A 14,251-nucleotide genomic window follows, 5' to 3' on the forward strand; every position below is an offset into this window, starting at 1 on the left:
CTGATCTTCCAGGTCTGCCCTTCTTCAGCCGAGTGGCAGAGAACAGTGAGGAGGTGGCCAATTTTAACGAGGTCAGTGTCTTCATTTTACTTTTGCTGTTGTTCACTTATCCACCTTGATAATGACCAATCAGTAATCACCTCCTATCTTAATAGAAAACACAACACTTCAGTCTGCACTGCTGATAGCACAGCTCTGATTCCTCACTGCAGGTTTTGTTAATGAACAAGCTGTGAGACAATAATTTATGAACATAACAGAGTTAATAGAGACAGTTTTCCAATTCCTTTTAAATGCATGTTATCAGAGCTACGTAATGATTGTAACATAATTATATTTTAACAGCGTGTAGCCCAGTATTGAAGAAATATTCATTGGTATTCAGTATTCAACATGAGTCTGGTTCTGCTCGTGGTTTCTACCGGTTATAAGAACCTTTTTTCCACTGTAACTCAAAGACCTAGACAGCTGGCGGCGGCAACTTGTTCTTAAATGTTTTATAACTTTTGCTATCAACAAGCTTTAAAAACTCAGTTACGGCTGACATTCTCGGCTTTCCAGTGAGATCACATTTGTCTCATTCAGCATTTTCAAAGTACATTCAGGACAGTCTGGCGCCCCCAAAGATGGTCTTGGTCTTTAAGGGTTAAATGCTGCAAAGTGCTCTGCTCATGGTGGATTAAAATGACTCACTGTGTTGTGAATTGGTGCTTTTTAAATACAGATTGATTGATTAGTATTAGACTAAACTGAGCACTGCTTCTTATTTACGTCCCTTTAATATAAATCAGCATAAAGTGGATGTGCATTCACAGGTTTCCAGTAGCTGTTCAGTATTTAATGGTTGGAAAAAGCTTCTTGGGGAGCACTTTTCAGGAAAGTAAATAAGAATAAAGAACATTAGTTAAGGATTGTAAATTCCAAATCAAATTTTAAGATCTAGCTGCTCCTGAGAATGAAAAACGGTAATTGCTGCTGTAATTCAAACTCAGTTGTATATAGTGGTTTGTTTTCTAACTTGATGTAAAATGACTCTGCTGTTGAGTTTTCCATAATAAGATATCTCTATTTTCATCATGGCTTTAGTGTTAACATATTATGATAAATATTGTTGCTTTGCTGCTTTTAACATTTAAAGCGACTATTCTTTAATAATAATAATAATGTTTTTTATTTATAAGGCACTTTTCATTACAAGAAATCTCAAAGTGCTACAGGCACCCAGTAAAAACAAACTTGAACATTTCTTAGAAATAGTACTTAAAATAAGTTAAAAGCATCTTCAAAGAGGAAGGTCTTTAAATGTTTCTCAGGGAGTTCCACAGACGTGGTGCAGCAGCACAAAATGCCAGATCTCCCATGGTCCGGAGCTTGGTTCTGTGAGGGTGGAGGAGGTTCTGATGTGCAGAGCGTGAGTTCCGGGTTGTGGTTTGCTGGGTGAGGAGTTCTTATGGTGGGGCGTTTCCATAGATGCATTGATGGGTGATGAGAGCGACTTTGTAGTTAATTCTTGCAGTGATGGGAAGCCAGTGAAGTGTGCAGAGTACTGGGGTAATGTGTTCATGAAAAAGTGTACCCCTGACAAGCTTCTAGCCAGACTGATATATTTGTTTCAGCCTAGAGCAGTCTAAAGATCCCCTTTGAGTGTGTTCTCGGTCTCTAGCTTTTACCATGTAGGGCACATTATGGCCCGGTTTTGGCTCTTAACCTTGGCAATGCATGTAAATTGTGAGGTGCATAATGATCCTCGGGTCTGAGATGCTGGACTGCACACATTAATGTCCACACGCTAAGCCTGTGAGCAGGGAGTGTTAACCACTGAGCTAGCCAGCAATCACATTTTATCACCTAATCAATGTTGCTACCTGAAATCTTACTTATTCTCCCTTGCAAATTGAACATGTCCTGCCAAGTGTCTCCTGATGGCCCTCTCCTGTTCACTGATGGCCTTTCAGGGTCTGAGAGATGAAGCAGAGGTAGTGGCCTCCACCCATGCATGACATTGAGCACTTGTTCAGTTGTAATTAAACTAGACACTCTTCTCCTGCAGTGAGGAAGAGCAGGTCCCTTAAATAGCTCTTCTGCCAGAACTCGAAGTTTTTGACCTTTAAAAAGAAAGTTTTATGAATATGAACTCTTGGTTTCATTTGAAGTTCTAGAAATTACATTACCGTGAGCAACAGCACAGTCCTTAGATCTCCTTTCAGGAGTTCACTGAAGCTCCTTCATAGCTGTTCGGTCATCTCTTTTCACTGTGGGTGCTGTGGGATTCATGGAAATGTTCCCAGTGGGATTCCTACAGGCTCCCGTCACACTGAGAAGCCAGCATTATGACAAGATTCAAATGCAAAGAGGCATATAAGGGAGCAGAGGTGGAGGGAATAAGAAGAAGATGAGGGTGGAGGGATCAAGAGAAAAGCGCTGGAGGGAATCCACACAGAGTGCAAGCAAAGAGACAGAACAGAGGCTGGGAATAAAGTCAGAGAATGACATAAGAAAAACAAAAGAAAGACAGACTCCAACACATAGAATATCTTCCCAGGGGAGAGTTAACTGAAGTTTCTTTTTGTTCTCTGAGCTGCCTGCGTTTTGTGAAAGAAAACATTTTCTCTTTGATGGGCTTTGTAACAGAGTGCTGCTTCCTTTGCTGATAACCAGGCTTTTGTTTTCAGTCTAATCAGGAAAATGGCTAAACGACTGGACACATTCGGCCTCTTGCATAGTCATGCACATACACCTACTCACATGCACAGTCCATGCAGAAAGAATGTTGTGTTCACAGACTTACAGGGAAAATGTGCCTGTTGTTGAAACGAAGCACAGATTTTTACATTTTTTTAACCATCACCGGCACACAGTTATATGTTAGAGTGACTTTACAATCAATTTCAATTTGTTAAAGCCGCTGTAAGGAGTTTTTAACTGGCAGTGAAACAGATTGAGTTATTACAGTGATGCCTCTTTACGACCAACAAAAGCAAACAAGGCCATCAACAACAAGATTTGACGTTGATGGCCTTGAACATTGTAAACTTTAATAGCTGCAACCACTGTGAGGAGGGGAAGGTGCCAGACACAACGATCAAAAGAATGCTTGTTTTACTTTCTCAACAACCAATATTCAAAGTGAGTGATACATATGACTGTTAGAAGAAAGTAGGAGGAGATTTTTCAGCAGAAAACTCTACTTGCTCATGTTACGGAGACAATGAGCAAAGATGTAAGATGAACCGCTTTGACCACAGGGGGCGCCAAAATGGAGAGAAGCAGAAAGTTCCTCACAGGAGCCTTGACAGTATTACACAGCAGTCTTCAGAATAAATACTTAAACTGTACTGGGCAATCCATATTTACATCTTTTACAAGTTATGGACTGAAAATTTGTGCTGCTCTAAATAAACATTTAAAATTGATCACTTTCTATAATGTTATTTAATTATGAGTTAACATCATAGACTGTATAAATAATGGACGTAGTAACCGTGACATCACCCATCTGTTCATGAGAGCTGTTTTGAAGCCAATTGGTGGTGGCAGCCATATTGGAAATGCGGAACTCAACCAGGCATAGTGTGACGTAAAGAGGCAGAGTTTGAGCCTCTTAGCCAACAGCTATGTGTTCCCGCCTGTCAGGTAAGTTAGTCATGTGGGCAAAAACTTGTAATCTTAATATCTTCCGAACCGTCTTATTAGAAAGAAATTCACCCCCGTACAGTGTGTGCGGATAGAGAAATTTGCTACGTGGAGCCAAGTCATTTTTTGAACCAGGCTGTAAACATGTTTATTAATGCTGCAAAGATCGTCTTTTTTGAATTGGTGTCTATGTGGTTTCCGGTGTTTCTGCAGCCAGCCTCAAGCGGATTCTCGATGAATTGCAGTTAATTCCGCATGGGCTTCATAGTTTGAGACCGGAGGTCGCCACTTGGTTGACATTGTTAATCAGTGTCTGAAAGTTCATTTTGTTTTGACCTTGCATGGCATACACTTTGGTATACAGAAAAAAATACAGATAATTTACAAACAAATGTGATTCTACTTTGCTACTTGAGGAAAAAGTGATTGTTTTTATTTTGAGATAAAACAGTTAAAGCTCCTGTGAGGAAGTTTTTCGTTTGTATTGATTTTGCGCCCCCTGTGGACAAAGTGATACCCTCGATTTCTGCATGTATTGTCAGGTCTGAGTGCAAGCCGTGTTTTCTGACATAGAGCTCCTCTTGCTTTTTTAACAGTTGCATGTTTCTCTCACTGTAAACATTTGTTGTGGAGAAAGTCAAAATTGTGTTTTTCTTTGCCATGCTGTAAATCATCTCATCTGACACCTACCCCCTCACAGGGGTTACAGGAATTGAAAATTTCAATAATGAAATTGACATTTTTTTCCCAAGTGGTCTTGTTTATGTTTGTTGGTTATATATATATATAAAAAATATAACTATATATAATAAACAGGTGAAAACTTGTGGGTTTTTATTTCTCAGCTGGGGTCTCTTTCTTGTTTATTTTTATGTGTGCAACAAATATCTGTTATTTATGCTAGGATATAAATGTAGGGCCCTGAATGTGAGTTGATGGCCTCCTTTGGTATTACAGTAAGCCACACATGCAGGATGTGCACCTACAAACATCATTGATAATGATGCATGTTATTACCATTAAGGCCCCTCTGCAGCAAAGGATACATGACTGGAAGGCTGGCAATGATATGTGATCTCGTGTGACAGCCTCACCCAGTGTTCATGTCCCAGTCCTGTAGTGCCAGCGAGGTCGTTAGCATCACTCAGCATCAATAAAATGTTCAGCCATCCCTTGGGACGACTTGTGCTTCCAGTAGTCCCTGAGTTTGTGTATGTGTGTGTGCGTCTTTATGCGGTTGTGTGCACTGGACGCTGCTGGTGCCCCTGAAATACATGTACTGCTTTGCTGGCCACCCCCACCCTGCCACAAACACTTAAACAGCTCCTCATCACGTCCTCATCATGGCGTCTTCATCCTTGGCACTGGAACATTTGCATGGCTCAGTAAACTCTGTCCAGCCCCTGGAGTTGAGGGCCATTAGCATAGAGCTGTGTGTCTTGTTGCTTTATGCATGGACTAGTAGGACGCCTTTGAACTGGTGTGCAGATAGACTGGTTGGGGGATCTGTATTCATTATTCATCCAATGGTGGGACTTGGCTTTTAGCTGCAGTACACCAGGGCTTCCCCCACACTAGTAAGACATAACTGGAGCACAGAGCAGAGCGCTGCAGCTACTGTATGTGGCTACAGGGGTAACTGAGTATGGTTCTAAATAAAGCATCCATGTCAGTGAGCGCAACAACAAGGCACATGCACGAATTCATTAATAATTTGTTTGTTTAGTTTTCAGACAACATGCCAGGAAATCTGAACTATGCAGACAAGGCGTTGGGATTATTATGCAAACATAATGAATGCAAGAATATTCCTTCTCCACTTGCTCCCAGCTGCTGCAGCCCTAAGGTGTGCTAAGTGCCCGGTCTGACTTTTTAATGAGAGTCTTAATTTGAAATACCATGACTTTTTTAGGTTGTTGTTACTGCAGCTTAAGGTTACAGGATGATTACCATAATGAGTAAATATCTTTAAAGGATACTGCACCAATTTAGAATTACTGGTTTGCAACATTGTCATGCAACTAAACCTGAGATAGTGGAGCTTTTATAGCTTGCATTCTACTTCCTTATTAAAAACTGGCAACAAACTCAGTCAGCTCAGCACATATTGGGATGTGTTATGATAGTAGAAGCTACTGTCGTCTCAGGCTGCTAACCTCAGCAGAGATAATAAGCGGGCTGCTGTAGGTTAGTCGGTTCACATATTTCTAACTCTGTAACCCTGAGACTTCTGACTCATTGCTCATCAACACTGAGGCATTTTATCAGGCTACACCGAGCTTTTGCTCTGCACATCTTTTTTTATAGCAATCTTCAACACTTGTAAACAAACTGTAAGATCATCAGGGTTCCTTCTTTAATGAAGGCATCTGCCATGTTTAAAAATGCTGCAATTAATCTTGCTGCTAACGTATAAAACAAAAAATTTTACTTTTACATTTGTTTTATGTATTTAAAGCATTGAGTGCCTTTAAATACATTAAAAAAATGTAAAAGTAATAATAATAATAAACTTTATTTATAAAGTTTATTATTATTATTATTGTTATCATTATTATTATTATTATTATTATTATTATTATTATTATTATTATTATTATTATTATTATTATTATTATTATTATTATTATTATCATCCAAGTCTTCTGCTCCTTAAACCAGCTCTGGATGACTTCAGTACACAAACAGTGAAATACTTTAACAACCAGCTGATTAACATAATTATCTGACAAAACATATCCGGCAATAGAGACTAATAGAATAGGAAAATAATTTGTTGTTGAAATAGGTGTATAATTGTATTACAACTGATGTTCTTCAGTGCCTCACTAGAGCCAGCTTATCAGCCTGATCAGGACTCTGTCTGTCTGAATGGTGACCTAAGAGAGGAAGAAGAAACTACAGTGAGGTCATTTCTTCACAAAACTTCCCCTCATAATCATGTTTAGGAAGTTATTGGGTTTGAGTAAGGTATATCTGTTATATGAGAGCATATCACTATCAGGGTGAGGTTTTTAAACTAATATTCATCTTAGCCAGTAGTAAAGGATTGATATCAAGTGAGCCGCCTGAGAATAAAATACTCTTACAGATGTGTATATGCAGTAGGGTGATCACCTCTGAAGATCATATTTCAGCTGATAATTTAATGACCAGTAAAAAAAAGAGCAGTAGGAGTTGCTTCTTGGGTAGACATAAGCAGATATATTGCTGGATTAAAAAAAAGTATAGAAACTTCTCCATTTTTAGATTCAGGACTGCTCAAGGGAGGTACTTTCCCATCTCTGAGTACACTGAATAAATGATGATCTGTGCAGACTATTTTCTTTGCTCCTTTGAGTTGGAGGAACGCTGAAAAAAGAAATTCTAGCAGCCGTAATAAGGCCGGTTGAACACAGGGTTGGTGCTTTTAATGTATAGAAATTACCATTACATCATTTTGTTTTAATGCTTGAATACGAGTTTTAGAATGACAGAGCAGAAGAATATACTGAGACACATGCAGTGGGTTTATTATGCAAAACAATAGCACAATTTCCGTAGGGAATCTGTACTTTGTTGTTTAAGTCTTCAGAGGAAAAAAAACATATAAAAGCTCTCATATCTGGCTTGTCGTTTCTGTGGGTACCCATGTGCATCAGCTTGTATCTGTTCTCCTTTAAGGAGTCCCTCTCAAGAGTGACACAAAGCTAAACACTGCAGCAGGAAAAGAATGAAAAGCAGCCAATGCTCTTTTTCATTAGATATTATTTGGTTGGAACATCAAATGCACAAAGAGAATGAGGATACAAGTAATATAAATGTGACTTAACATAGATTTCTGTTAAGTCAATGTTTTTTTGTGTTTTTTTTTACATCTGGTGCACAAACCATTGAGCAGCAATACCGAAACTCTACAGCATTTAAGGAGCTTAGCAAAGTTGTTTTCGGCAGCACTTCTTTCAGTTGGGTGCTAACATGGCTACTCAAACTAACAATACTAACATAATATCTAAATAAATTCTATTTGTATATTAGCATTTATTTGTAACTATTTTAGCTGTCACACACAGAACAAGACAAACACCAGACAATTACAAGTATCCAATACATCAATAAATAAATTAGAAGCGTTCAGCAGTAAAACATGTGCACGCACTGGTCAGATGATCCTTAATCCTAGTTTTGAAATAACCCAGTTATAGGTGACCTTGTAGCTCATGAAGGAGCAAAACCATTTAAAGGAATGACAAACATAATTTGCCATGTTCATCATCATATATTGACTGCTGTGATTTGTCCTCTTTGTGTTGTTTTTGTAGTTCTTTTTATGTTTGTAACTCTCTGAGGCTGCTTCCTTGGCCAGGCCTCTCTTGAGTAAGAGATTTCAACCTCAATGGGACTGCCTGGTTAAATAAAGGTTAGACGAAAAAAAAATAGTTAAGCATGTCATCATACTAGCATCTGATAATTAGCATTTCGTTTTGAAACTAAAGAATGATACTGATTTCTTTCTACATGATGCTGGAGGAAGAGATTGAATCAAGTCATAAAGATTAATTTTATAGGCAGGGTAAACATCCTCAGGACTCCGTCTAACCCCTCCCCCCCTCCCCTCAGAGCTCCTCCAAAACGACGCCCCCGCTCACATGCACGAGTGCAGCTGATTCACGACCATATGATCGTGAATTATTCAAAACCGGTCCTCGTGAAAGTTAAAAACACAAACAAACATGGCTATTATTAGTACTCACAACTCACAGCGAGCGGGAGAGAGGAGAGACAAGAGGAGGAGTTTTTCATTCATTCAAACATTGATTGTTGTTTTGTTGGTTGGCGTGATCACGGCCGACAGTGACCGGTTAGTAAAGCTCAACGTGTCCACGAATCGGCTCGTCATCCCTACAGCGTCCGGACGGACGCTACAATACATCTACATTTTCTGTAGGACTTACTGAATGTCATTAATTCTTTTGCTTGTCAGAGCCCCCGTGGTGAGAGCTTTTTAGACTCTGATCCGGACTACAGTCCTGAGCAAAGCACCTCATCGGGTCAGAGGGGACAGGCCTGAGGTCGGGCGAGAGGGCAGTAAATAGAGTCAGGGGAAGCAGTGGCAGGGGACGGGGAGTGAACACCAGGGAAATGTACGTGCAAGAGGCGGGCAGAACGGCAGGGCGGGATTTGATTGGTTTCATAAATTGGACCCTAATGACTGTGATTGGTTGGTGTTTTCACAGGTTTACTCCGGCTGCAGATAGCGGCTTTTTTTTCCGCTCTTTTTTAAGAACACATTATGTATTTATTGCCATCGAGACATAAAGATCATTTTTAACCAGTATAACAAAAAGTGTACCTAAATCTGATTACCAACCCCAGCTTTAATACAGTCGTGCAGTATTGTGTTTAAGAGGCTTTGTGCTGAGAAGCTCTGCTCTAGCAATAACTCTTATCATCCTTAAATGCAGACTTCCTTCTCCACAAGCTCTTGATTTTTAATAAAATATTACTTTTCACTCACCCACAACTTTGTCTTACCATTTGTGGAGCAACATGTTTGGATGAGTAGGCACCCGAAGAACAGAAGGAACTGTTTAAAGCGAGAAAAACAATCTCAGCAGAAAAGTTTTAAACTGAGGTGTTAACGCTACCCACCACAAAACTTTCTGTTTTTAAGGAGCTGTGGAGCAGCAGACTTGACAGATGCATTGTTCATTATTTCTGCACCATCTGGACTTGAACAGCTGAAAATAGAGGAGTCACTTGTTGCAGTTTATTAGAGTCCAGCTTGTAACACAATTAGATTGCAGCGAGTAAACTGGTTAAAAAGTCTTCCAACTGTCTACACTGCCTCTCAGTTTCAAAAGAGGAGGAAGAGTTCCAAGTGAAATATCCATCAACTTGTTTGTTGATTCAACTTTATTGATTAGTAATAACCTTTTAAAAAAGTTACTATAATTATTGATGATTCTTCTTTCCTAGCCACACTTTAGTTGAAACTGAAAATATGAAAACTATCATTAGCTTTTGACTGGATTTGATTTAGAGCAAAGGCATTTATAAAAGCAGATAAGTAGACTGAGAATTCAGAAACATTCAAATTTACAGATAAAGTGACATCTCACAAACCGCAGGGCTGAGAGCAAAAACAGGGATGGACAACCCATTAAGGAAAAGTAAATTGGGACTGTGTTGGGTTGTGATGGTGGTGGTTTTGCAGAGGGTGATAGAGTGGGCATGATGCATTGCCTGTGAATTTGAACAGATTGAGTTTCTCTGCAAAACCAGCTTATCAGCAATGCTGTCTCATTAAGATCACCAGACATGCATATCCACATAGTTTATGTAACAGGATTCAGACTGTCTATACAAGAGCCAACAGCACAATATAGAAACACCTCAATTTGACTAACAGTGCTGCATTTTAATAACAGAGGTACAAATACAAAGGTATGACTAGCAAATATGAACCACAGCTAAACAGGTTAGGGTTAGGCACAGCCTGTGTGATGGTCAGAGATATCATCTGCAGCCTTTACACAGGGAACACACTGTCAGTCTAAAATAGCACTAAAACAAAATATGTCAATGGTACAGGCAATGTAATGTAATTTAAAAACTACTTACCCATTAAAAATAGATTATCTCGTTTATGATTTCATTTTTTATCCACAACCATCTGGCAACCCCATTGAGGTCTGGACCCTAAAGTTGAGAATCATTGTACCAGGCTATAAGACCCAGTGACCCTTGTTGACTACAAAGAGACTACAGAATGGCGAGATGAAACAACTGTGAAAAGACAAAGAAATGAGGCTTGCATAAAACAGCAACAATAGCCAACATAGACTTCAAAGACACAAAAAATAACAAAAACAGCCTCAATGAACAAATTAGTGATAAAAGAAGGAAGAGAAAAAACAAATGATAAAACGCAATGATATGCAAATTGACTTTAAAGAGAGATCAAAGTCAGACAAACCTAAAAGCCACAAAAATTAACCACAAAGAGTTCTCTTTCTTAATTTTTTTGAGTAATTAAAGCATGAAAAAGACTGAAATTAACAGTCATGGGTTATTACAACCTTTAAAAGCAAACGAGACCACTAACAACTAGAATGTTTATTTCTATATTGTGACTCTTAACACATGTAACCATTGTAAGGGGGTAGGTGTCAAAAGCGCTGAAGAAACAGACTTTTTATTATTTATTTTTTTTAAAGATCTGTTTATTTGAATTTTTACACATTATATACAGAAGATCAAGGTAACTGTGGCACCTTTGGGAGGTATTCTCTTCACGGATGAATCCCGGTTTTCACTGTACAGGGCAGGTGGCAGACAGCGTGTATGGTGACGTGTAGGTGAGCGGTTTACTGATGTCAGTGTTGTGAATCGAGTGGCCCATGGTGGCGGTGGGGTTTTGGTATGGTCAAGCATATTTCATGGACAACGAACACATGTGCATTTAATGGATGGCATTTTGAATGCACAGAGATACCGTGACAAGATCGTGAGGCCTGTTGTTGTGCCATTCATCCACGACCATCACCTCATGTTGCAGCATGATAAGTATAAGGGTCTGTACAAGATTCCTGGAAGCTGAAAACATCCCAGTTCTTGCATGGCCAGCATACTCACTGGACATGTCACCCATTGAGCATGTTTGGGACGCTCTGGATCGACGTATGTGACAGCGTATTCCAGTTCCTGCCAATAACCAGCAACTTTGCACAGGAGTGGACAAATATTCCACAGGCCACAATCAACAACCTGATTTTTAGGTTTTCACTAACAGATTTAGATACATTTGTGAACAATATTTGATAGAAATAGGCCTTTTGTGACATTGAAAAAGTCTCAGATCTTTGAGTTTAGCTCATGAAAAATGGGAGCGAAAACAAGTGTTGCATTCAGTGTAAATCGGTTAATATTTAAGAAAATTAATAATTGCAAAAGGTAAAAAAAACAATAGTTATAACAACAAAAATAAAGAAACAGACTTTTAAAAAATATCAACAATAAATATTCATAGTAAGTGATACATTTGCTTGTTAAAAGAAAGCGTTTGTTTGTTTTTTTAGATAAATTAACACAGGGGGCGCCAAAAATCAAAACAAACATAAAGTTCCTCACAGGCGCTTTAAAGGGAATACAATTAAGGTTTAACTACTGTCTGGGCAGTATTGTTGGACACAATGCAAACTAGCTACAACATGATGCAATCCAGTGAAAATAAAGAACTAAACTGTGCTGAAAAAAACCTCAGTTTTAAATCGTAGAAGAAGTAAATTCTGTACAAAATGCATAATTAACTGTAGGTGATTTGTAATGTCTAAAGTTATAATACTGTGTGATCTTAATCTAAACCAATCTTCTAGCTGTGTTATTTACACTAAAGCATGACACAACATATAGATGCAGTATCTCTTCTCTGTTTATGCTCAATATCAGTGCACCCACAAAAAGAGAGGCTAGCATCAGCAGTTTTTCACTTGACTTATCTGGAGGTGTGAATTTAAATAATTTAACTCAGGGCCATCAAATGTGCTGAAGCCTGTTTTTTTTTTCTTCTTCAGAAGATGAATATCACCAAAGTAAGAACTTTAAAGAAGATTCAAAAAGAAAAACCTGTTCTGTCATTAAAACCAAACTTCATCTGACGAAAAGAGAAAGAAAGATGAGACAAAGAAGCAGAATTATGAAAGAGTATTTCATGTGGGTGAGTGAAGTTCCAGTGTTAAATAATTGAAGGTTGAAGATGTGGACTTTCTGAGAATAGAAACTCTTTTCAGACAATCCTAAATATTATATAGTGTAAGGAGCCGACTGTAATGAGAAGAAGCTTATTCTGCCTCTCTCTGCAGTCGACCCTTATCTCTTTCTTCCTTTAAAGAAAACATCTAAGCCAGCAGAATCCATCCAAAGCCTGCGTCATCACAAGATTACAACAAGCCTTTAAACTCCACACAGAAGAATACACAGTGCATAAAGAATGCTCTCATTGTAAATATATCATGTTTCCTCAAACCCTTCCAGTGAGTGAGCATCAAAACATGGAGCATATTGTTCATAGTTAATCACAGAGGTGTTTTCATGCTCTGTGTCCATGGCAACAGTCATGAGATATCAAAGGATGGTGAGCAGGGGAAACTGAGGACGCCCTGGTCATCCATCTGCTCGCCACAATGCTTCCGCGTAGGATCACACCACATAATAGCTGCTCTTCAGCGGAGCATTTAGCCCCTCTGATTGGCCGATGTGGCCTAAGGGCTTCCTGTTAGAGAGAGATCATACCTGTCAATTCATAACAAGCGGTCTCACTTCGCCAATTAGTGCATCATACAGTGCAGGAGGTGGGGTGGGGGGGGAGTGGTAATGTGTGTGCTTAACAGGATTGGGATATACAGAGAGGAGGATCTAAAATAAGACCAGGTCTTTTTTTTTCTCTCTCTCTCTGTAGTAATGCAGTGGAGATTACGATCACATATTCCTTTATCTTCACAAGCAAGGATACATTTTGATCCAGCGAGTCAGAAGAGAAGGCGCATTGCAGCACTTTTACGTCAGTCAGTGTTTGAAACTCCTACTTGAGTGTCTGCTTGACAGCTCTAAGTCTCGACTGTGCACAGATTCAAAGTGTAGAAAATAAGAGCACTATGAAACTTCATACTCACATATTGTTTTTTTTAAATGTTCATCACAACCTTGTGGATGATGTCATTATCACTAATATCACTAATTGTCAGAGTCACAGGACTTGAACTCAAGTCAGACTTGAGTCACAATTTTGATGACTTTGGACTCGACTTTACAATATCATCAAAGACTTCCAACTCGACTTGGACTTTGGCATCAATGACTCAGGACTTGACTTGGACTTTAGTGTGATGACTTGAAAATACTTGAGATTTTCAACATTAGATGAGTTCAAATGACTGTACGTCTCCAGAAGTTCATTTGTTGTTGCACCGCTTAGCACTGATTATATCCTGAATGCTGTCAGCACTCTTCTTCTGTGCGATTAAGTTATGTCGCTCGTACTGGTCTTATTTGAGTTTTCTACCTCTTTCAAAAAGTCAATGTAAACACCAAATGAAGACCATTTTCTCTTTTTCTGTGACTAAGTCTTGTCATACTGGTTTTATTTTATTTAAAAAATAAAACAATTCAAAATGCATTCATTGTATTTGTCAAATTTAATAGATTGTTACATTGTTAAAATTACATTTTATTTGGTAAACACTGCTTATGACTTGTGAGGACTCGAAAATTTAAAGCCGATGACTTCAGACTTGACTCGACTCGTCTTGAGACTTGACTTGGACTTGCACATCTTTACTTGGGACTTGACTCGAGACTTGGGATTAGAGACTTGAGACTTACTTGAGACTTGCAAAAAAATGACTTTCTCCCACCTCTTCTAATTGTAACTGATGTAACCTCTGCTGTTGGGTGGAGCTATTTTCACTTTTCTAAGCTTGAGCTATCATCTGCAGAAACATTCATGTATGGTTTGCACAAGGTTGTGAACACTTAGCGAGCTAGGCTAGCAGACAAACAAAAGTAGTCCACAACATGACAGCATACTGTAGTATGAAGAGCTTTATCTAGTACTTCACCATCATTAACCTTTGTGAAT

At 38.8% G+C, this 14,251-nt stretch overlaps 1 protein-coding gene across 2 annotated transcripts in view; it reads left to right on the top strand.

The window, feature by feature from the left end:
- Positions 1–14,251, top strand: part of otofa (otoferlin a) — a 118,844-nt gene that overhangs the window by 12,428 nt on the left and 92,165 nt on the right. For both annotated transcript variants that reach the window (XM_034699475.1, XM_034699474.1), the window contains exon 2: positions 13–71. In XM_034699475.1, coding sequence (XP_034555366.1) covers positions 13–71 — 59 coding nt within the window. The remainder of the gene's footprint in view (positions 1–12; positions 72–14,251) is intronic.

Source organism: Notolabrus celidotus, chromosome 13 (assembly GCF_009762535.1).
Source record: "Notolabrus celidotus isolate fNotCel1 chromosome 13, fNotCel1.pri, whole genome shotgun sequence".
Taxonomy (NCBI): Eukaryota; Metazoa; Chordata; class Actinopteri; order Labriformes; family Labridae; genus Notolabrus; species Notolabrus celidotus.